The sequence below is a fragment of the Hylaeus anthracinus genome, unplaced genomic scaffold (assembly GCF_026225885.1).
Source record: "Hylaeus anthracinus isolate JK02 unplaced genomic scaffold, UHH_iyHylAnth1.0_haploid 12002, whole genome shotgun sequence".
Classification (NCBI taxonomy): domain Eukaryota; kingdom Metazoa; phylum Arthropoda; class Insecta; order Hymenoptera; family Colletidae; genus Hylaeus; species Hylaeus anthracinus.
Genome location: NW_026534349.1, coordinates 16,106,261 through 16,129,775, shown reverse-complemented (window position 1 = coordinate 16,129,775; position 23,515 = coordinate 16,106,261). Strand labels below are relative to the sequence as shown.

Sequence of the window (23,515 nt, the reverse complement as noted above, 5' to 3'; positions counted from 1 at the left end):
AGCTAACCGCACGATCGAACGCGATCGATAATTCAACGATTGGAACGATTGGATGCAATTCAACGATTTTACTAAAGACATCGGACGATAAAAAACGGTAAATAATTTTTAAAGTATATTATAAAATTTTTAATGAAAATATTTAATGAATTCTATTAATATCAATTAGCACCTGGTGCATCTGTCAAGCCACAGGAAGAAACTGGGATGGAAATTGAAGAAGAAGAAGAATGTAAGTTTTTGATCTCTATACATATGCATATGATAAAATAATATATAAACATAACATTTATACACTACATGTAAGTGAGAAGACCTCCAACATTTAATGTATATACAATGTTATATAATTTGGTTAATATAGATCAACCCGTGCTCATCGTTGGATGCCAGGACAATGTGGAACTTCAGGACAGCATGGGACTGAAGGGCTTCATTGATCCTGATATCAGTAGAGACTCCGGCGCCTATAATGTGCTTCCTGGTTCATCCAGAGGTAAGTGTATTACCTTACAATAATATTATCTTCTATTGCATTCCTTTTTTTAGTTACGATAGGTATTCAGTATTATATGTGTCAATTAAAAGGTGCTTCTATTAATTCTTCGTTACAATTACAGATTGTGCTGTCCAAAGGGGTCGACTCCAAATAGCCAGCAGGAAATGCTTTAAAGGTATTAAGTATTTTTTTAATTATATATTTTATTGCATTATTTATTATATATTTTTATTGTATATTGTATTTTTTATTATATATTTTTATTGTATATTTTATTGCATTTTTTAATTATATATTTTTATTGTACATTTTACCGTATTTTTATTATATATATTTTTTATTGTATATTGTACTGTATATTTTTATTACATTTATGTGTAATAAATCTAATTTCATAAAGTAGGGCCTTTTTTTCCTTCCTTTACTTTTTATTCAGTTTCATTTTAAAGCAGGTACAAATACACATATATAGGACCATGCTGTTGTGTGTGTGGCTCACTGATTATGTTGTATGTGGTAGTAACGACACTGGCGCCTCTAAGATGCGGGGGATCGAATTAAATCGGGCTTCAACGCCAAATACGGTAGCTTGGTGGGCCTGGTCTCGCACCACTTTTGAACGCCGTTTCCGTCTGGCCCACTTACTACTCTTTCAAATCTGTGCCGATTTGACAACGAAAGCGTGATTAAAAAAATCTGATTCTTTGGGGATATGTTAATAAAGCATTCGCGCGTCCGAATTCGCGAACGGTGTTGACGTGGGGTTACTCGTTCACTCTGTAGATGGGCCAGAAGTTGGAAGCGAGATTTTAAAAAAATCGATATTTTCGAATTTTATTGCCATTCACGCGGGAAAAAGACATCAAAACTGTGTCGCACCGATGCCCTGGACTGTTGGACATGTGATCCACGCGACGGAACATCGTTCCAACCCTTACACTCGGGGGTGGACCACCCCTACCTCTGCCCCCCTCCCTTTAGCACCGGGGGCAGTTTTCGAAACGAAACCTTTTCGGCATTCATCCTTAACGTATCGAGAACAAACATGGTGAATTTTATCGCCCTCCGATGTGTGTAAGTGCTCTGTTACGAAGGGGGTTGAAAATTTGTGAGCCACCCCCCAAAGGGCGCCTATGGGGAGCACAGTATGGGCGATGGCATTTTTTGGATCAGGGGAGTCCAGAGAATGCATTGAGCCCAAAATCGAGACCGTCGTCCAAAAATTGTGGATTTTAGAAGGGGTGGGAGGTTGTGGGAGGTGGGTTTGTCCGAGAGGGATTTTAAGGGGTGCATTTTGTACAGGGCGTCAAGGAGAGTCGCCCCAAAGGTTTTTTTGAATTTTTCAACCCCTTCTGTCATCCCTGGCCTGTTTCAAAGAGGCGTTTTTCTACACCCTCCTCTTTAGGGGGGTGAATTAACCCTTTCACATCAATCCTCGCCAATGCAACTTTGCACACACCCAGAAAACACTTGAAGACTACTCTTCACAAAGTTTCACCAAAATCGGTTGAAAACTCTCGTAGTTATGAGTATTTGAAAAATCGTTCCGGTTTGCTTGTCCGCTAGTGTAGAAAAAGGTTGGTGCGTATGTATGTCTGACCATGTCGGCTAATCCACTGAAGCTATACACCTTAAAGCGTCCCACAGACTGCTCTGACGAGGCGTGGGCCCACGTCATAAGACGCGTGGCATGAAATTCTAACATAGGGTTTTGCGTGCCGACATTCACATTACCCTGACGTGACGTGGGCTGATGCTATCTGACGAAATATGCGTTCTGACGCGTCAGGAGCATATTAAACCAACTAGATTTTCCGTGAGCGTTGAAAGGCGTCAGGAGACCGGGTGCTTTCTAGAATCCTGTTTTCCATTTTTAAGAGATAAACTAATTTCAAAAACATTAAAACTGCACTAAAGAGTATTAAAAGAATTTCTAGTTAATTTATATGAATTTATATGACCATTAATTTATATGAGCAGCTGTAAATATAATTGCTTAAAAGTACGAAAAAATGCAGTGAAAAGTATGAAATAATTTATATTTAACTGCATTATTACCAGATCTTGTAAAATTATTGAATAAGGAATTTTTTTTATTGAAAAAATTAATTTATATAATTATTTACTTATTTATACCAATATTTATTTTAATTTTAACGAAATTTATTTGATTAGTTATTCTTCTTTCTGTAAATTTATATACATTAAAATTATTCATATTGATAGTTATATGTTTAGGAGCTAACCCTTTTTATACAAAGTGGTTGAGCTTCTAATTCAAATTATTCTTTATTATGATCAAAGCATCTTATTGCTCAATCAGTTTTCTATGAGGTAAGATTATTTCTTATATTATTGTCCGTTTGACAAAAAAAGGTGTTAGCGATTTGATGAGTGATGTTTGCAGTACAGGCTGACGTATTCGATGCTTCTTCAGGTAAAAAATATCCGAATTATGTGACGTTTGATATCATTTTTATCGGAGAAACATAAGGAATCCATTGATATTATTTTCCCGACAATCTGATGAAAAATATAAACATTTTATGTACATTATCATTTTACGATGGACTGCCCGTCTTTTGTTCTCGGCCGAGCGCCTACCTGGGTTCGTTCAAGGGTCTGGGATCGAATGGGTCATCGACTCATCAATTTTTGATAAAATCGAATTCTTTATTCTTCATCGAATCCACGCGAACGCGATGCCATTGGATTCTTGGTGTTCTCCCGATTAAAATGATATCTCATGTCGCGTAAATCGAACTATTTTTAACGAAATAACTTTTCAATTATGCAATCAGATTTTGCATATAATTTCGTTAAAAATAGTTCGATTTACGCGATATGAGATATCATTTTGATCGTAGAAGCATCAGGAATCGATTGAAGTTACTTCGCGCCCTCCGGCGCGAGGAGTTGACACTTTCAAGTGGACGTTGCTCGTGTTCGCCGCCTGAACTTGCATACATGGGACCTCACCTTTACATTCACACCATATGTTCGTGCGGTGCTCCGGATTATCTTTGTTTGTGTTAGATCCCTCTAGGTAGCGCTAGAGTCGCTTTTGTCGGAAATTCTTATTTATGGATTCAAGCAGCACAGGGGTTGTTTCGAACTTTGTCCTTCCTCTGGCGAAACTTTGGCACCGAGGAATATTTTACGATTTGGCTCAAATTCACATCCTATAATATTTAAATAAAAAGAAAGTCTCTGGTACAATTTGAAGCCGATAGGTGGCGCTGGGGCGGAGATATTATAATAGAATAAGAACAGTATTCCACGCGCAGCTAGTATTCATATAAGAATATTACACGAACTTGCTTAGTATCCATTGCGAAGTAAATAACTCGAAGTGAGTACAATTAACAGTAAAAATAAAAGCATACGTATCAGCATGGAGCGCGACATCGCACTGTAAGATGATATTGAAACGTAAATAGAATAAAGTGAACTGTTATCCCAAAACCAAGCGTCACAGTTCGAAGCTCGAAAACTAACATTAATTTCTTACCAGCCTAATAAAATTACATCATCATCTGTTTATTAACGTAGGCAACCTGCTACTCAAACAAGCCAAATTTTCCCTAAATCCCAAATTACAATCCTGGCGCAACGTAGACGTCCAATTAAGGTATAACTCTCCCCTATACACACGGTCCTCCGTCAGCGACCAAATAACCCAGCATCCAAGGCAGACCTCGCCTCGCCAAAAGTCCTTCTCCGAGCCTCGGCTATCTATTAGCGTAACCTGCCTCTATCGCTACAAATGTAACTCACTCAATCCCTCCGGTTTGGGTGCAGTCAGCGTAGTCATAAGTGAACCCCCGTGGGCGGAAGATGGTCTACTGGCTCGAGGGGTGGTTCTCGAGGGGCTAGGTGGGCGGGAAAAGAAGATCCGTAGGGTGTCTGTAACTGCGTAACGCGAGCGGGGGAGGAAAGGAGTCGAGGGAGCAGAGGGTTTAGAAGACCGGACGAACGGCGAGAATTCTAGCAGCACAGGTGTTAAGACGAGCTCGTTTCACCTCGGGCTTGTTTCGAACTTTGCCCTTCCTCTGGCGAAACTTCGGCACCGAGGAATATTTTACGAATGTCGAGTTGAAACGTTAAACCTTCCGTTTCCTCCTTAAAAACCATCCACGCTGGCGGACTCGTCAAATTTTCCAGGACGTGGCAACGTTTACGGCGCCGTTCGCTGCGATCACAGCTCTCGCTGTCGCGCGATTATCGAAAGGCTCGGTCCGCGGGACCAGTTGAAATATCGCGAATAACGCGTTTCGCGATTCCAACTCCCGGTGCCGGTAGCCCGCCGTTCGGCTCGGTTATTACGACGATATCCAAGGTTTCCGTGTTACTCCCTCCCCCTCGCATTCCTACATTATCGTTACGGACAATTACAGAAGTTTCCAAACGATCGGGGATATTACGCTGGAATTAAGAGAGAAGTAGGCGAGCCGCCACTGAGAGCAGGACTCGCTGCGAAGAAACGGCGATAAGAGACCGGTCTAAAAGAACGGGCGAACACCGAGAATCCCAGGGCAGGTGTTAAGCACTGGCGGTAGTAGCTCCGGGCTTGTTTCGAAGTTCCAGGCCCTGCTCATCAAGCCTCGCTGCTTTAATGCTGGAAATTTTACGAGTGTTGACGAAGCGTTAACAACCCTCCCACGCTTTTACTTTGCCCTTCTCTCTTTCATAGCTTTCACGCTACGAGCACTGGAAAATATAATTTAACGATTCCCGATGCGTTAAGGGGAACAGCCCACCCACGGGCCGGGAAAATGCGCTCATACTTCGGTGCTCGTACCTAATGTAAACGTTCGACGCGTGTATTAACAGTAGAGACTATGAACGGTGTTTATGGCGATTTTCATACAAGAATGTAAATCTATTATATGCAAGCGTCCTCTGGTATGGCGCTGCTGGAAGATGGGTTTCTCGTGCCATAATGGTTAGATTGGAATTACTTTTTACTCGTTGCATGTGCTAGACGAAGTGGTCTAGAGATGGGTTACTTGCTGGGAAAACATTATCTACATTGCAGTTTGATTTTATAAGACTAACTTCTCATAAGGTCATCTGGGGGTCAATGTGTTGTACATGTTTGAATTTGTCTTTTTATCAGCTACAATATTACGGTAATGAAAATATTCTATCCAATTTAAGTAAACGCTCATAACAAGTTGGATATTCAAGATGCTTAGGTGACCCTGCCTGTGACTTCTGCAGGTAAAATACGAAGACAATGATTTTTTTTTAATTTCTTTCTTTAAGGTCATATTAACTACATGGTTATTAGTAGCCACGTTAATATCTACAATTCAACTACACTTTATTCATTATTTTATATTCCGTTAATATATCTACTAGTTTGAGAAATTCGTTTCTATTGTTGAGAATCGTCTGCATATTATTTAAAAGTTTGAACTCTACTCGACTGTGCTGCATTCCTTGAGATTCTTCAATTAAATGTTTAACTGTGAGAGGTTCGTCACAAAAGGTGCATGATGGTGGCTGTGATTTCGTTATTTTGTAATAATGGGAAAAATGATTTTTGTTCTTCACAAAATTTCAAGAAAGTAGCCAATAACGTTTTCGAACAAAATTTGTTGTATTTTTATATTTGTAACGCTATAAATTACTTTTTGCATGTAAGTAGCCCATGGTCCACCCCTTGAAAAACAGTCATTACCACTTATATCGTTATAACTAAAACTGGTTATTAGCCTTTTGAACCCTCGTATCATCTTCAGGATGGTTTTCAGACATAACCACTCTACTACAAATTTCTACAGTCTTACGTTATAAGAAATATTCAAGAAACTACCCTGCCACGATGCCACAAAGGCGACGGCAATCGCTTAAGGTTTTCGTCGAGTGGGTCTTCCCGCGCAATTACGCGTCGCCGTCCTTTGAGCGAGTTTTCGGCGGTTCCCCGGCGCCTCGACGCTCGAGACGTATGTGGTTTTTGGTCGCGCGTTGTCTCCCGTCCCCTCCCTCCGCCACACCTCGCGAGCGCTGCCAAAGATCTAATGAAACGTTAAATTGGTTTATCTCGCGTGCCGGGGAATCCGCGCGTGTTTAATTCTCTTCAATTATCGTAAAGTGGCCTCCGTTGACCAACGCGGCCGTTATTTTAATACGCCGTGGACGCTGGGGCTTGCCCGCCGCGTCTAACTTTAATTAATTTGTCTCGTTTGCGCGATAAACGGAAATGGAGATCCGCGACCGCATTGTCCGTGCGTGTAATGCTGCGTCCTATCCCGCTTTCCGTTTCTCCGCCGCTTTTGTTCCCTCGCCACGGGAAGAATGTCGAAATTACATTCGCCGTCCGAACATCCCCCAGAAACCAGCTTACAACGGCATCCGCCGCGGTGTTTTCGTGCATTTTCGATTCAACCGTTTCGAGCCGGGACACGATAATACTCGAAGCTTCCCAAAGTTTTCTTCGTCCGTACCCTCCGTGCCCCCGCCGCCGCCGCCGCCATCGGCTCGTTGGATGGGATTTCGCGAAATTCACCAACAATGCCGGCAATGCCGGCACACTTCGGAGTTTCCGAGCACCACTCCATAATAACCTGGGATACTTTGATATTACTAACGTAAATTGCAAATGTACCCACTCCGTTGAACGAATGCTAGCGGTGGCCCCGGCGGACTTGTAACAATACCCCCGTAACATTAGAAACGTTAGAAACGGGTTACAACGTTAACGTAATACGCGCCCGACAACGACGTACCGTGGGGCCCGGGATGCGGTGAATTTAATTTGCGGAGAATTTGAATAACGCGCGGCCATCGGGTGTGGCAGAGGCTCGAGAGAGGTCTGCTTTTTCCGCAGCACCTCTTTTCGAACAGGTTACAAAAACGTTCGGCGGTGGCAGGTTCGTTAACGCTGAAGCTACCTTACGACTTTCAGTCGTTAAACGCGTTCCCATCCGTGACGGCGGTGCAACACTTTGTCTCCCCCTTTCTTCCCGGACGTCTTCTCGTGCGCGGTGCCCTCCACTCGCTCTCCCTCTCGGCGCTGTTTCACCGTGCCATCCATTTTCTTTTCGCGGAAGTTAGTACGCGGATACACGCGGGAAGTACATTGCCCTCGTCGTGTACTTTTTGCAATACATTAAGCCGTATATTTTATGGGATATACGTAGCGACGGTGCCGTATGGCGACGTTTGCGTCGCCTGGCGTACGCCTTCCAACTGTATTGACGGGGGTGGGCCTGCGCGAAGACACGCAAATAACGTTAAGGGAGCCGGGCGAGTGACTGATGCGACTAGAGGGGAATGCTTTCCGCTTCGAGCCTGTTATTCTGCCCTCCTTTATTCTATCTCTCTCGTCGTGTCAGCTCTCGGTTCTACCCTCGCCCCCTCGCGATGTGAAAACAATTCTACGGGCTTCTTACAGAAACGATGATTATCTCTCATTCGCCATTGTCCCATTATTTTTCGTTTCGAGTATCTTTTGATCCCACGAGAACCAGAGGGATCTCGTTTGCATACGCAAGTGGCCAGGGATATTCTACTAACCCTTAAAAGTATTGTTTGGAGGACGTTTGGAATACATTGGCATAGCTGCGCCAAATGGTTTATACCTTCTTTGACGCGAATGAAAGCTTTGATGCTCGAAAGACGGAAATGGTTATCGATCGTGAGGGAGTAAAAATGAGAATAGTGATACTTTTAAGGGGATAAAAGGAGTAATTTTCCTTTCGAACCTTTCGACCTGACTTTCTTCAACAAGGTATACCTTTAGAAAGTATTAAACTGTGGTTGGTTATATATCAAAGGCTGTAGTTGAATACGAAGAGACAATTTGCCCCAGCGCGAATTTCATTTCTTTCTCGTACAGCCAGTCTCATAAGTATTCGTACCCTCAATGTCTATTGAAGGAATTTGTCTAAATTAAATGACAGATTTGATGTTTCTAAATAAATGATCCATTATAAATATGTACATAAATAGACTTCACACATGTATACATTTATCATACAAAATTTATTTGGAAACATCAAACCTATCAATTAATTTAGACAAATGTCTTCAATAGACATAAAAGGTTACGAATACTTATGGGATTGACTGTACGCCCCTACAAGTCTTATTTGTAATCTGGCGCAAAAGTAATTAGAAATAACTAATAGAGGTCGAAAAGATTAAACAAGAGTCTACCTTAAAAAAAGAAAATAAATCAACGCGTTGCATCGACATTTCTGTCAAATAAATCGAATTACCTGGACGAACCTCTTCACTCTCCGTAAAATTGTGTTATATCCCACGAGTATAAATTAGGCTGGTTCGCCTCGATCCCATCGGGTCGTCCGAAGTCCGATAGTAGTATCCGATCAAATTTCCGCTCGGAGAAACTTACCCCAGAGCGTGCGTCTTCTGGAACGCGTTTCCTCGCGAGAATCCTCGATAAGATGGCCGCGACCGCGCGTTTCCGCATAGGCGCGGACGGACGCTGCGACACGGCGACGAGCACGCACGCGATACCCCCGTTTATACGTGCGACGCATACGACACAGGCGGTTGCACAACCCCGTAAGATCGACGTACGTGCGAGTGTCGCGCGATATAGGCGACCAGCCAACCGCGGCACGACGTATAGCGGCGCCAAATCGGGAGCGACAATTATCAATATGCGAAGCACGGGCGGAGAATTTTTTCTGGAAAACGATCGAACTGAAACGGGTTAGGACGGAGAGGTTAGGATGAGGAGTTCGCTCGAGAGACTTTCAAGTGATTCCTAAAAGAGGGGGCAGAGACGGCTGGATAATTTTGTTAGTAGATCGATTGTTATTAAAACGTTAATCGCCATGCCATCCAGAAATTGGACATTTCATTACGGAATTAAAAAAATTAATTCCGATGGTGAGGCGTGAATAAAAATAAATCTGATTCTGATTCGTGAATTTGTCGAGCTAAAAAGTTAAACACTACAAATGCTAGATTATCTAATTTTCAATTGCCCCAAGACAAAATTGTAACCTTGTAGAAATATTCACGAGTTGTAGCCTGGCGGCCAACGTGTTAATCATTGGGAAAGATTGAGAAAAACAGTGTTTGGAGTTCGGTAACGTAAGTTTCTATCTGCGAAAGGTTTGTCATTATTGTTACCGTCATCAGCAACTAGGAATTTTAGAATTAAGAAAATATAGTATAGGAATATCGTTCAAAAACAACTACACTAAAATTTGAAGCCTCATAGGTCTCTTAAGTATCTTCTAAGTCTTACCACTTACAGGTTTTTCTACTTGCACGCGATCCAAAACGCAGGTGACGACTCACGATCGGCTAACTTTAACAATATCCGAGGTATAGACATGGTAACGTTCGATTTAATCAATTCAGCTTGTATATCAATGCCGTCTGGCCGAGGAGGGGGCGTCGAGAATCGGCCCGACGAGTGGTCGGGTCGTAACAAATTTTATGGAAGAGTCTGTACACGGGACACGCGCGGATGTATGCATAACGCATGCACGTACACGTTTTACCGATACTGGGTGGCGTGTGTGTGTATGCAGCCGGCTTTCCTGCATCTAATGTACACTTTTCACGTCGCGGCAAACTGCGCCGTCCGCCGTAAAGATAGTCGGGCAAGTGCACGCCGGTATTACGTGACGTGCCGCTCGATAATGATACCGCCATTGCGATAAAAACAAAGTGAACATTGTATATGCATGAATGTACGTTCACGCGTGTTGCGTGTGGGCGTAGCGTCGCGTACGCGACCGGGACGGCACGGAAAAATAATGATAACAATGACAACAGGTTATATAGTGCGTTAGCGAAACAACCTTGCTCGTTCGTTTTGTCCCCGTTATCGCGAATTATATTTCGCGAATCGCGGCTACTCGTTGAAATCTCCTTCTGTCGTCACCATTTTATTTGTCATTCTTTCGGGGAGACATATACATTCGCGTTTATGGAAAGAACGGGGGCAGGGATGCGAGGGCATCGATTCATTCACGGTTTCACCTCTGTCAGTTTTTCTGTGGAGCCTTTATTTTTGTCAAGTGCACTCGACGGACAGTGGACTGGCTCGCATAAAATTCACCGAGAGAGCTTATTCGCGTTTCGCGGTCGATCGAAAGATCATTCAGTCGAGTTCGTTAGTCGTATCGAGGGCGGCTCGAATGCCGCCAGTAGTGTTGGTCGGTTTTTGCAACGACTGCGGTCACCGACTCGTTCAAGAACGCGTCGAGAGAATGCGCCACGATACACACGGTCGAGTGCGATTGGATTTTCAGAATAATTAAAAAATTCATAGACGGTGCTTTTGCGGGTAATATATCTAGTATTTATCAAGGGTGGATGAAAGGCATTGCTCGTATAAAAATTGAATGTGTAGCGTATCTCTTGTTAGCACGATTTTCGGATGAAAGGAATTCCGACTTCGCGACGTACTCGATGACGTCATTTATAGTTAGTTCGATTAAGCGTAAAGCCTTGGGGGTTTGACAGTTTCATCGAAAACGTCGATGATATCGATCCACGAACGACCAGACGCGAAGCGTACTCCTCGAGCAGAGCAGGTGCGCCGTTCACGGCAAACGAGATGGATGTGCTGGATGTTCCCATATCGCGTGACCACTCGATCAACGCTACCGCGAGTCGACAGTGACTTACGCACTCTGGCACTCGACGAGATATGACACGCGCCAACGGCTTTCACCCTATTGTTACCTGCCTGTGCACAGCGGCCAAACATCTTCGATTTATCTACCATCCATATTTTCCTTCCCCTCGATCCTTTACGTTATATCTCCGGTATCCACTTTACTCCCTGACCCACCCTTCAACGTCGTTCGTGCCTGTAATCTTCGTTAATCTATACGCCGTGTATCATAACCACGAAACCATCCTAAAGTGTTCGAATTTTATACGTTTTATACGTACGATTTGAATCGAGATACCCTATAGAAACAGGAGCAATATTGAAAGACTATATTTCGCAAAAATTCGCACCCTCTATATCTAATGAAAAAATTTGTCTAATTTAAATGACAGGCTTCATGTTTTCACATCAATTTTCCATTATAAATATGTAAATGAATAAACTTCGCACATGTATACATTTACAATTGCAAATTTATTTAGAAACATGAAACGTTCATTTAAATTAGACAAATTTCTTCAATAAATATAGAGGTACGAATACTTATGGGACTGACTGTATGAAATATTCTATTAGACGCATCTAATTCCAGGGTTTCCTCCACTCTTTATACCTTCAAGAATTTGATTTTTGTACGTACTCTCGATCGAATTACCTTGGTATCATTCGTACTCTACACGCTAATGTAATCGTACTTTGCTGCACAAAATTTAGATAGTGGAATACCTATAGCGAGGAACGCGAATTTATTTAAACTTACTTAAAAACGAATCTATATTCGGTATTAGCAGTACTTACCAGATTCCAGAACCGTATAGTGTGGATTGCTCGTGTCGATAGGTAACGTGTCGCGTACCCAAGATATGATCGGAGGCGGTGAACCGATAGCCATGCAGAGGAGGACCGCATTGTGTCCCATTTCGACCACCTTCGTCGTCGGCGCTTGAGATATCAACGGGAATCCGTTTGGCAGTTTTTCCCCTGCAAAAGTCAAAAAATCACAAGCTATTAACCTCGGTTCGAGAGATATCTGCGTTACGGATCGCGTGTTCGAGTGCAAATGACAAGCGTTCAGGACAGAGTGGACGCCATCGAGCAGATGTTTAGACTAGGCTATCGATTTTCGGCGAAGTGCGTGTAGGAAAAAAGAGTCATTAGAGAGCCGTAGTGCATTGGGAACGGGTAAAGAGCATTTTAGGCTTGGAAACTTTTTTGTAGAATTTTTTACAATTACTTAGCATGGATTCTTGCAGCCATCTCGTGGTCCTCTTCAGGTGTACTAATTAACCCATTTGGGCGCAACTTGTACATCGAATTCAAATAAAATATTCACGATAAGCAAGAATTTTCCACTTCTCCATGTGACGCGAATGGATTAAGTCTACAGTAATTAAAAGAAATAATATTATAGACACGCCAGTGAAATTCATTTCTATCTTTGAACGTCTTCGAAGGTCCCATTTCTCTAGCTTTATTCTTGTTCGTGTATCGGTACGCATAATTCAAATTTAACGTTAACTCTTTCCGGCACAACGTTTCAGATAATAAAATAGATCCATGTTGCATAGAAATTTGATTGAGTTTTAAATGAAACAAAATTGGTATATTTTTAGTGATAAAAGAATCACATAATGTAAAAAACACTTGTTTATATACAGTGGGTGTAGAAAGTGTTCATATACCGATCAATTTCCAAAAAAACTATGTAAAATTGTAATTTATTCACTTATTGTTTATAAGCAATGACATTCTAGATATTCTTGGAAATCTCTAGAATAGACAGATTACAAAGAAAATAGCTATTTATGTAAGTTGTGAAATTAAGAAGAAAAAAACAATTAATCGATAGAAATGTTGAAGCAATAAGTATTCGCACAACTGTTTAAAAGTACTTTACTGGAAATTTGATGTTTTCTAATTCGTACGGAGCAATAAACTAATGTGTTTACGTTACAAACTCTACCGTAATTATTGCTTCTATACTTTTACCCACTTTTCGGATTTTTTTGTTAACTTCACAAATTATATTAACTAGTAAATGTTGTTTGGACTATATCTATCTTAGAGAGTTCCGAGAATCTGTAAAATATCATTGATTATAAAAAAAGAAGCTAAGAAAAGAAGTTAATAAACTACAATTACTCAGAAAAGTTTTTTTGGGAAATTGATCGGTGTACGAATACATTCTACACCCACTGTAGAACTAACTTTTATTCGAATTCGTTAATCGAACTCGAATATAGTGAAGTTCGTTATTATTAACTTACTTTTACGATTCTTCACATAAAATCAAGAAAAAAAGCTTGTCGCAATAAACCTTCCCAAATAAACCTTCCCTTGCAACGATTGATGAACCTGTACTGGCATGTTGCACGTTGCCAGCACAAGTGAATACATTTATAACATTTATAGAAGATATTACCAACTGTTCTACGTAAACAAGACGAAATATAAACCTATGCTCATGCGGTTATTGCAATATTTCGAGGTGGGACTAAAAATGTGCCATCATGTATTACGGTGCATCAAAAAGATGGGACACTTTCAATCCCAGCGTGATCCAAAAGGTTAATGGGTAACCTTCCCGAGCTGTTCTCTCGACTTGTTATTGTCGTCTAGTTCAGTTCCTCGAAAAGCTTCGAACAATAAAGGCGATACCGAACCATCGAGCGTTAAACCGAGAATAATAATTATTTTTGTATACTAAACGTTTTTTTTTTTTGTAAATCTCGACGAAGTGCTAACGGCAGTTGAAAATAAATTAGATCAATTAATTTCAAATTAAATTCTAATTTTATCATTTCCGCCTCGACGTCCCGTCGTTATCACAGACGAATCAAGCACCCAAGTGAGTGCAACGAGTTAGTGGAGCTCTTAAATGAAACAACTGTGTTAAAACGAGCAACAGCGTGAAAATCCGCGGTCTGGTTATTGCTTACGGGAAAGAAAAAGGTCTTAGAGGCAGTGGACGCACCCGCCCATGGAAATCGAGTCCCGATACGTCGATTATAGGTTCGAGCCGCGGAACGACAGACGGTCTGAAAGTAATGCCGGCGCGTGGTTGGCATGGAATCGGCACCGGTTCGAACCTCGACGTCCCGCGGCCAGTCCCGCGGGATCGAAAGTTAGGAAAACCCATTGGAACTACGAGGATATCCCATTCCCGTTTCCATCTCCCAGGACGGGAAACAGAGGCTTCGTCTCCTGCGAAGACGGTTCGCTGATACCGATAGATGCCGTCGGATATACCGGTGTCCGATGATAGAATCAGGATTCAATATACCGGAAAAAGTTCGTAAAACGGTTTATAGAGCACAGCCAGGGGAACAACGGGGGCGGGAAAGTATGAACGCGACGGTCGATGCCACGAAATTTTCTATCCGCGACCGGCTGGCCGAGAAGTCGACCGATTTATTTCTATTCCGTTGCATTTCCTCGGGAACCTCGACAATTCGCAGCAGCTAATCAAAACACGATAAAATAGAAGAGCGAACGACCGATCGAGGTCCACGGATTACCGGGTTCGATAATCGACCGCCCTAAGCGGATTCGATACACTCGAAACACTCGCGAAAGTTTGCTGTAAAAGCGTAAATATTTGTCGGGGAACTTCGATTTTTAAGCAAAAAGGAGGGTTTTGAGATTGTTTTAGATTCACCTCAGAATTTCCATGAATTCTGTTCTTGTTCGTATATAAAAGTACGTTTTACTTGTACTTCCAAGCATTTTTAACCCTTTGCACTCGAGGCCTTTTTTCTAGAATCTACCAGCTACTTGAGATGCTTTCTTAGCATTCTATTGCCACGAATGCTAAGCTATCGAGATTTGAGAAACAGGTCACCTTTATCTCACTGACCATCATTTTACTGACACTTGGAGTTCCAAAGAAATTAAACTTAAAGAAACATTATTGCTGATAGATTTGCTGCGTGAAACCCAATGGTGACAGAGAGTCACCTCTCGAGTGGAAAGGGTTAACCGAAGTTTCGACTATGTTTGTTAGTTCTCTTTAACGCTAAACCTGGTGACATTAGTTTGTAACTTTTTATACCGGGACAAATGACTAGTCTTAACCCTTTACAGGCGGCTCACAGTATATTCATAGATTCTTTTAGAGAGTAGGGTATCGGCTTCGATCGGTTATTAAGGCCGAAAGTCGCGAACGACGCGCGTGTCGGTCCGTGTACGGGAAATTCCGTTTGAAAGTCGTTACCCCGAGGCGAGATTAATTTGACTTGTTTTGAGGCGAGAGATACAAGCTACGTTCTTCACGTAATTACGGCGATACTGCGTTAATCCTTGGGGTGAACTCGTAGTTAAATTTAAGTTCGAGGATGCTACACTTCAAGTTTCGAACAATTTCGCGTGGTCCTAGTTCCATTTCGAAGGGGTTTACGCGCCTCCGAACTAACTCCTCGGCGGTTTCTTTCTTTTTCTGTTTTAATTAAAATCAACCGATAATTGCGTCACGTGGGATTAATTAAAAACCTGTTCCGCCTTCGAGTTTCCCGCGGTCGGTTCGTCTGGTAATCTTCGACGTCGACGATGGTCGCGGCAATACTTCTACGCCTATCGTTTCGCGATTGCACGCACAGCTTAGGACGTCGTGAAGTATTTGCGAACCCAAGGGAATCGGTTCATAACCAAGAAATTAGCTCGGACAAATTATTACAAGGGCCTACGAAGTGGGTGAAAGTTACCGAAGGCTTGGCGATCAAACTACAATTACCGTCGACGGTGGCCTCCGACGCCGGTTCTCCGCAAATCGTTCTTTTATAATCTCGTCAATTAAAAGAGCAATCGGAACTCGTGCTAGAAGTTGGCTCGCCTTAGGACTTTCGCCAACTTTGATCTGGCCGTCTCCTCCACTGGTAAATACATTTTAAGTCGGGAGAACCTGTTGGATCGCGTAGAATCCTATCGCGTGTCAGCGAAACGAGAACGGGCAACTTTTCGAATAAACGAGGCTTCGAGGAGGCTCCACGCACCTTCTCGCCGCGACTCGTATCGAGGCTTAACCTCTACGTTCGATAACGAGGTGTGGAACACATTGCAATTCTTAATTTACGCTCCATTGCTTCAACGCTTTAAAAGATTCATTTTTCTTCCATATCCAGATGGATCATATTTTTGAACATATTTCGTACGATTTCCGCCGGCGTATTTACGCAGAGAATCCGCTTCGACGAAACGCTGTCGCGTCCCTGTAAAAATCGAGGAAAGGAGCCCCGCCGTCCCGTGCCCGAACTCTGACGGGCGGAGGGAATCTTGACCCACTTAAATCTTTAAAAATACGACGTCGAGAGTTCGTTCATTCGAAAAAGGGTATTCCTCGCGTAAATCCCTCGGAGAATTTTAAAGACGCGCAAAAAGATGTTTCCGTGCCGTTTGTATCGTCCAGCTCGGGCGCATTCTCGCTAAAGTCAACCGAGGAACCGGCGCGCCCGTTTCCTCTCCTTTCCTTTCCTTTTCGCGTTTTACAAATTATTCACGTTATGCTTCACGACAAGATTCTCTCTTGCGAATGAAAGCAACGGCAGCCGGTATCTGAATCAGTTTTCTCGAAGGCATCCAGAGTAAAGCGTTCCGGTACGCGAGGTAAGGGAAGAAGCATCGCGGAAACGACCGACGGTTATCGTTGGGCGACAATACGAGAGAGGCAAAGCCCCGTCGGTTGACGAAGACTCGAGGGCGTCCATTTTGTCGATTTTTCCGTTCTGGCCCCGTTAACGAGCACAATTAACACGGGGATCGTCGGGTGGTTGCTCGGTTGGTGCACTCCGCTACGGCATCGAGGGACGAAGCCGGTTGAGCCCGTTGAATTCTGTCAGATTCAGTCGAGTTGTCGTGTCATCTCGCACCGAAGAGCCCCGCTCGTCGTTCTTCGCCCGGTACTTTCAGCGGATTTTCTTCCCATTGTTTTCTTCGCCGGCGCGGCATCTTTTGTCCTCGTTATCGTTCGGAGTTATCCGGCATGGCGGCGCCAATTATATCGGCGACCGTGAGCGCCCACGACCGACAATAGAAATCGACCACAGACTTTCCCCGCTTCTCCAGTCATCCGTGCTCGGGCTGGTTCTTTGACCTTCGCCTCGGCTCTCCCGGCTCGCGACTAACAATTCCTTCCCATGCCACCGTTTTCGCCAACCACCACCGACAATACAAGAGGCGGTGATGACGGGAATTCACCTTCTCGGTAAACCTATTGTCCCCGACGACTCCTGGATCGACTCGTCTTACGTCCCGTACTCCTCCAAACACGAACTGGACCGTAAATTGCGAAAGCTGCGTTTCCGTGTATACAGGGTGTCCCAAAAGTCGGGGAGGAGCCGGAAATGGGAGGTAGCTGAGACGATTCTGAACAACAATTTCCTTTGCAGAAACGTCGGATGGGGCTTCGTTAAGGAGATATTAAGAGAAAACCCCGACCAATCAGAGCGCGCGTAGACCGTTGGAGCGGCCGTGGTAGCGAAGGCTACGCGCTGGCGGCCGCGCTTGTACGCGAACAAGTGACTCGATGTGCATCGAAGGATATTGACGCTGCCGCCTAGCGCGTAGCCTTCGCTACCGCGGCCGCTCCAACGGTCTACGCGCGCTCTGATTGGTCGGGGTTTTCGGTTAATATCTCCTTAACGAAGCCCCATCCGACATTTTTGCAAAGGAAATTGTTGTTCAGAATCGTCTCAGCTACCCCTCATTTCCGGCTCCTCCCCGACTTTTGGGACACCCTGTAGATTACTCGTCGATAGCCAAGGAACTAGTGTCTCGGCCAAATATTAGGTTGCTAAGAAATTAATTTCGGTTTTCGAACTATGTTATTTAAATCTACATATCACAAATTGACTTTCTTAGCCGTCTCGGGTGGTCAATAACTGTTGGATGACTTAAACGTTGTTCGTGGATCAGCTTCAACCAGTGCCTTCGACGAGAGAAGGACATCTGATCCCATCTTCGTGTTCGAGGTTCTCAGAGCCACTTTGACATTTTTTTCACCACCGTACGTTCATTTACGGTATCTTCTCCAAATGCATCGTTGCTATTACGAGTCGCAGTTGCAGCTTTACGACCCAGTTTATATTCATAGTAGCTGCACCCCGCAGTTTCACCCGCGTGGAATACTATTTATTTACAGTGGGTTTAGAAAGTATTCGTACACCGATCAATTTCCAAAAAAACTATGTAAAATTGTAATTTATCAACTTATTGTTTTAAAATAATGACATTCTAAAGTGAGTGTAGAAAGTATTCGTACAGCGATCAATTTCCAAAAAAAACTATGTAAAATTGTAATTTATTCACTTATTGTTTATAAACAATGACATTCTACATATTCTCGGAAATCTCTAGAATAGATAGATTATAAAAAAAATAGCTATTTATGTAAGTTGTGAAATTAACAAGAAAAAAACAATTAATCGATAGAAATATTGAAGCAATAAGTATTCGCACAACTGTTTAATTTTTAAAACTTGAATAAAAAAAAAGAAATTTACATTAATTTACAAGTATATAATACTTCCTTCGTGGGATTTCCTTTTGATTTTATAATTATTTCAACTCTTCCAAGCGTTAAATTAACTAAATTATTAGTTATTCGAAGTGGTATCTTCTTCAATTCCTCTATTAGAGCCATTTTTAAGAGTTCTTTCCTGGAAATTTGATGTTTTCTAATTCGTACGGTGCAATAAACTAATGTGTTTACGTTACAAACTCTACTGTAAATGGTTCGTCATAAATAGACTGCGGATCTTTATGCATTTATAAGAAATTTGAACGTGCAAGAAATTACAAAATGCAAACAATATGCAAGAAGGTAAAAAAGATTGAAAGTAACGTTCATGTTATAATATTTGCAGAATAAAATAAATTCCTATTTAGGTATAATTTTTGTAGGCACGTTCGCGAAGATTTTATTTTGCATAAAGATCCGCAGTCTAGTCATAACAATCGTACAAATACTTATTGCTTCTATACTTTTACCCACTTATCGCACTTTTTTTGTTAATTTCACAAATTGTATTAACTAGTAAATGTTGTTTGGACTATATCAATCTTAGAGACTTCCGAGAATATGTAAAATATCATTGATTATAAAAAAAGAAGCTAAGAAACTACAATTTCACGCTAAAGTTTTTTGGGAAATTGATCGGTGTACGAATACATTTTACACCCACTGTGTATCCTCCGCGTTCGACTGACTGTTAAACCGCGTGTTTCCTCGCGAATCAGTAGCTGACTGTCTTTTGTTTTCCGTAACTCGGATGTTTCAATCGATATTTCTCTTTGGGAGTATAACGATGCCACAACTTTATTTACAAATTTTGAGATTTCAAATTGAAAACGTATTTTTATCAAAATAAAACATACCCTATATTACTCAAGGATAGTGTAGCTTTCTATTAGTGATAAAAATTTTTAAAATCGGTTCAGTAGTTCCGGACATTTAAAGCCCGTTTAAACAGACACACGGACACTTCCCATACAAACGTTGCAACCCTTTTTCACCCCTCCAGGGGTTAAATTTTCTTAAATGCCGAAAAAGGTGTTTGATTAATTCTATCAAAGAGTATTAAGACCGAGTTTCAAGCAAATCCGACCACAAATAAAATATGAACATGAACGTTGAATTTCGAAATATCCTTTCTTATTCCTTGTATACATCATAAAGGAAATCTCTGTGCAAAGTTTCAGCTTTCTATTACTGAATTTCTATTACTAAAAATTTTTTTTAAATCTGTTCAGTAGTTCCGAAGATTAGCCGGAACAAACAGACAACAGACAAAAATTTTGCGAAAGCGTGTTTCGGTCTTAGCAAGGTGCGGAAAGTCATATGAGAGCTGAAAAAAAGTATTATTTCGAAATCACAGACATGCACTTCAATTTTATTTATATAGATAGATGAGAATGTTACACGAACTTGCTTAGTATCCACTGCGAAGTAAATAACACGAAGTGAGAACAAATTAACAGTAAAAACGAAAGCATGCAGCGCGACATCTGCACTGTAAGATGATATCGAAACGTAAATAGATTAAAGTGAACTGTTATCCCAAAACCAAGCGTCAAAGTTCGAAAACCGACATTAATTTTTTACCAACCAAATAGATTTTCAAGTTGAGTGTTTGTATTAAGGGGGACGGTTCCTAAACGCGAGCAACAAATTTGATCGACATCCGAGGCGACGCCAGTTTCCTGTTGCTCTTTCCAGTCGCAACTCCAAACCGCAATTCGAAACACGCGTCGCGGAACGGAAACCACACACGTTCCTCCCAGTCGATCGACCAGTTTGCAATCGCATCACGACACCTCCATAATCTCGCGAAGACGATGAAAACGGCAACGAAGGAGGTAGACCGTCCCCGTCGCGAGGAACACGATAACGAGGATGCGATTACTTCGGGGACTCGTTTGTGCGCGCGTTCTTCTTCGCTTTCCTTCGTCCTCGAAGTCACGTCTAAGGGTAGCGACGCTTAACCATTTTCCGCGGATGCGCCAGGTAATTCACAATGGGAACCCGTAGGATAAACTATCGATCCCTTTGCCTCCGTTTGCCCTTCCTCCGTACACAGCTGCCGCGAGTTTTCCTCCCGACCCCTCGTATCCATCGTTTAAAAAGGTAGGAATCTTCGCTGGCTCCATCCGTTTCGCGAAAGGTCGCTTAGGTACCAGCAATGAATTGTCAAGAACGAACAAAGTATTCCGAGGGCTTCAGGGCGGAAGGGAAACGCGGGGAAACGTCGCGTTCCGGCGGCGAGAAAATCAATTTCGGTTACCATTGTTTTATTTTCCTCGGTGAGCAAGGGATGCCCGCGAATAAATCGTAATCTTGGCGAGACGGTGTCGCATTATTAAGCAACAGGTGATCGTCTTGCTTCGTCTTGGCCGACGAAGATGTATTTTTCGACGTTCCGGTACTCCTTTTAGATCTTTCGTTCCAAGATTTATGACACAACCGGGAAAATTGTACGATAACGGGAAATGAATCTTGGTGTAATGGCTTCTAGAGAAGAAGCTAACTATGACTGTAGAGTTAAACGAGAGGACAGGTTGTTGTCCGTTATTCTTACAAGGGTTCGACGATCGATACACGCCGAAAAATTTAAATTTTTGCAGTAATGAACAATTTTAAGGGTGGCAACACTCCGCCGAAACTATTCTGGCTATTCGTACTTTTTCTTAACGACTCGTCGAGATGTACGACGTTCGTTCAAAATATTTTTTCAAAGAATCACTTTCTTTGAAAGGATCATGCAACTGGTGGCACGAATTTAACCCTTTCGACTCGGTTGTTTTTTATTTGACTTTTCTATTCGTTTCTCTTTCAGAAATTAATTTTATTTAACTAGGGCTGGTTGTAAATCAATGGATATAGCAGATAAGAAGGGATACTTTGCTTCGGCGTGAATGATGTTCACTTTTGTTTACATGTGCTCCTGTGACCCTTATTTGGCCAACAATAATCAGATATGTTCACTGGAACGTATACACCTCTGTTCATAAATATGTGGACACCTACCAACTTCAGTGAATAATTAGTATACACCTTAAATTAATATTATAAAACGTGTACTATAATCTGGTATTATACTGCAAATTAAATACAGATACGTAGGTGATATTTATTGATACGTTCGTAACATTTTTTAGATGCTTACTCCAATTAAGGAAGAATGTGGACACTTTCTTAACAGAAATAAATATCTAATAAAATTTGCGAATCTATTAATATCAGTTGTATCATTCATCCTTCGATATGTTTATGTTGCATTAGGGAATATATTTTATTAATAGTTGTTTCTGATATTACATTAGTAATGATAAAAACTACAGAGATAACTAGATAATGTTAAAATTTCTTTTACCAAACTTGAATACTATTAATTTCTTCATTGTAGCCGACTTTATTTGTAATATTTCGCCATAAATGTGTTTGATGTATTGAACATTCTTTCTGAACTTTTTCATCTAAACGATCCCATAGTTCCACAATAAAGTTAAATATGGCAGTCAAAACATTTAATATTATTAAAAATTGGTAAATACACATGCAATATATATAATTTACGGTGTATGTTAATGAATCATTGAAAGTAGTAAGTGTCGACATATTTATGAACGAGAGTGTATGTCCCACTGGGGTCGAAAGGGTTAATGAATGACCTAATAGCATCGCATTACAAGAGGTGTTCAGTTTATAACAAATAACCTTAGTTCTCCCAATGTAGTTAGTATTTGTCAGTGAGCACACCTGCAGATCCAAAACCGGCTCTCGGAGGGCGTCCGTGGATCCAACAGCCAGAGGGACCGTCCCAGCGCCGTCGAATCGAAAACGGTGTGGCCCCGATCGAGGTAAATGTAAAGCGATTTAGAGTCGTCGATCTTTCGAATCCACGGATTTCCGTAATCGGACGGGAGAAGCGAGGTAAATTCTTTGAAATATCGACGCGTCAGGAACGAATCACGTCCCCGGAATCAGGGACGCGTGCGGGAGAACCTTTAGTTCCGCGCGCAAATCCCTTCCGACGTGATACGGAAATAATAACGATCCGACGTGTGCGCGTTTCCACGAGCCGGGCGGGAATTTAAAAATCGGCCAACCAAAGCACCGCGCATAAATAACGCTTAGGGAACCGGCGAAAAAATAATACGTTCGCCGGCTGTGTCCGTGCTACATCTACATTTTGATGGAAAAACGTGACTGGCAGGAAGGCGGGGAATATGTTTGAGGGCCGAAAAATGAAAAATAAAAAAAAAAAGAAAGAAATAGGAACGGAGACGAGAAGGGAGAATGGGAAGAGGGGATGCAACAACGGGAAGCGCGGATGATCTAATTAGAAAATTTCGGGTGACGTCGATGGAAGTATTGGAGTATTGGATTTGGTCAGGGGGAAGACGCGAGTGGTGACATACAGGGAATATTCGACGGTTGAAAGATGAAACGTGAAAGAGAATAGAAGGGAAAATTGTAACGTAGAAATATAAGCTTGGTGGACAAATGTCTTGACCAATGCTTGTAGGAGACGTGTGTCGACCGTGATAATAAATATTAAAAGAGACGTGGCATGTGAAAATCTTTATGTTTAAATGTGTATGCCTTAAGTATAGGTTTACATTAATATATACACATTTTTATGCGCTTCTTCCTTTAACACGTTGACTGCCAAACTACTCGTGAAAATTTATACGAGCCTAACACTGTGTTTCTAGACGACTGAAACTTACTTTTTCAATTTCGTCCAATTCATGAATCCTATGCAGATTTATATTCTTTAACATTTCATCCTCAGAATTAATTTATTTAATTCCTTAGTGAAAAGTCCTGTCACTGATATATACATGACGTAACCATCAATACATTAAACTTTATTACGACGGCGAACCTATAATTTAAATAAATTGAT

At 41.9% G+C, this 23,515-nt stretch overlaps 2 protein-coding genes across 6 annotated transcripts in view; both read right to left on the bottom strand.

Annotated features, from left to right (window-relative positions):
* The window catches only part of LOC128892540 (tyrosine-protein phosphatase Lar), a 175,458-nt gene that overhangs the window by 43,896 nt on the left and 108,047 nt on the right, over positions 1-23,515 (bottom strand). For all 5 annotated transcript variants that reach the window (XM_054153049.1, XM_054153047.1, XM_054153050.1 and 2 more), the window contains one exon: positions 11,913-12,095. In XM_054153049.1, the coding sequence (XP_054009024.1) occupies positions 11,913-12,033 (121 nt within the window). In that variant the 5' untranslated portion in view covers positions 12,034-12,095. The remainder of the gene's footprint in view (positions 1-11,912; positions 12,096-23,515) is intronic.
* The window catches only part of LOC128892558 (ATP synthase subunit d, mitochondrial), a 164,094-nt gene that overhangs the window by 80,840 nt on the left and 59,739 nt on the right, over positions 1-23,515 (bottom strand). The gene's annotated exons all lie outside the window — the stretch shown is intronic.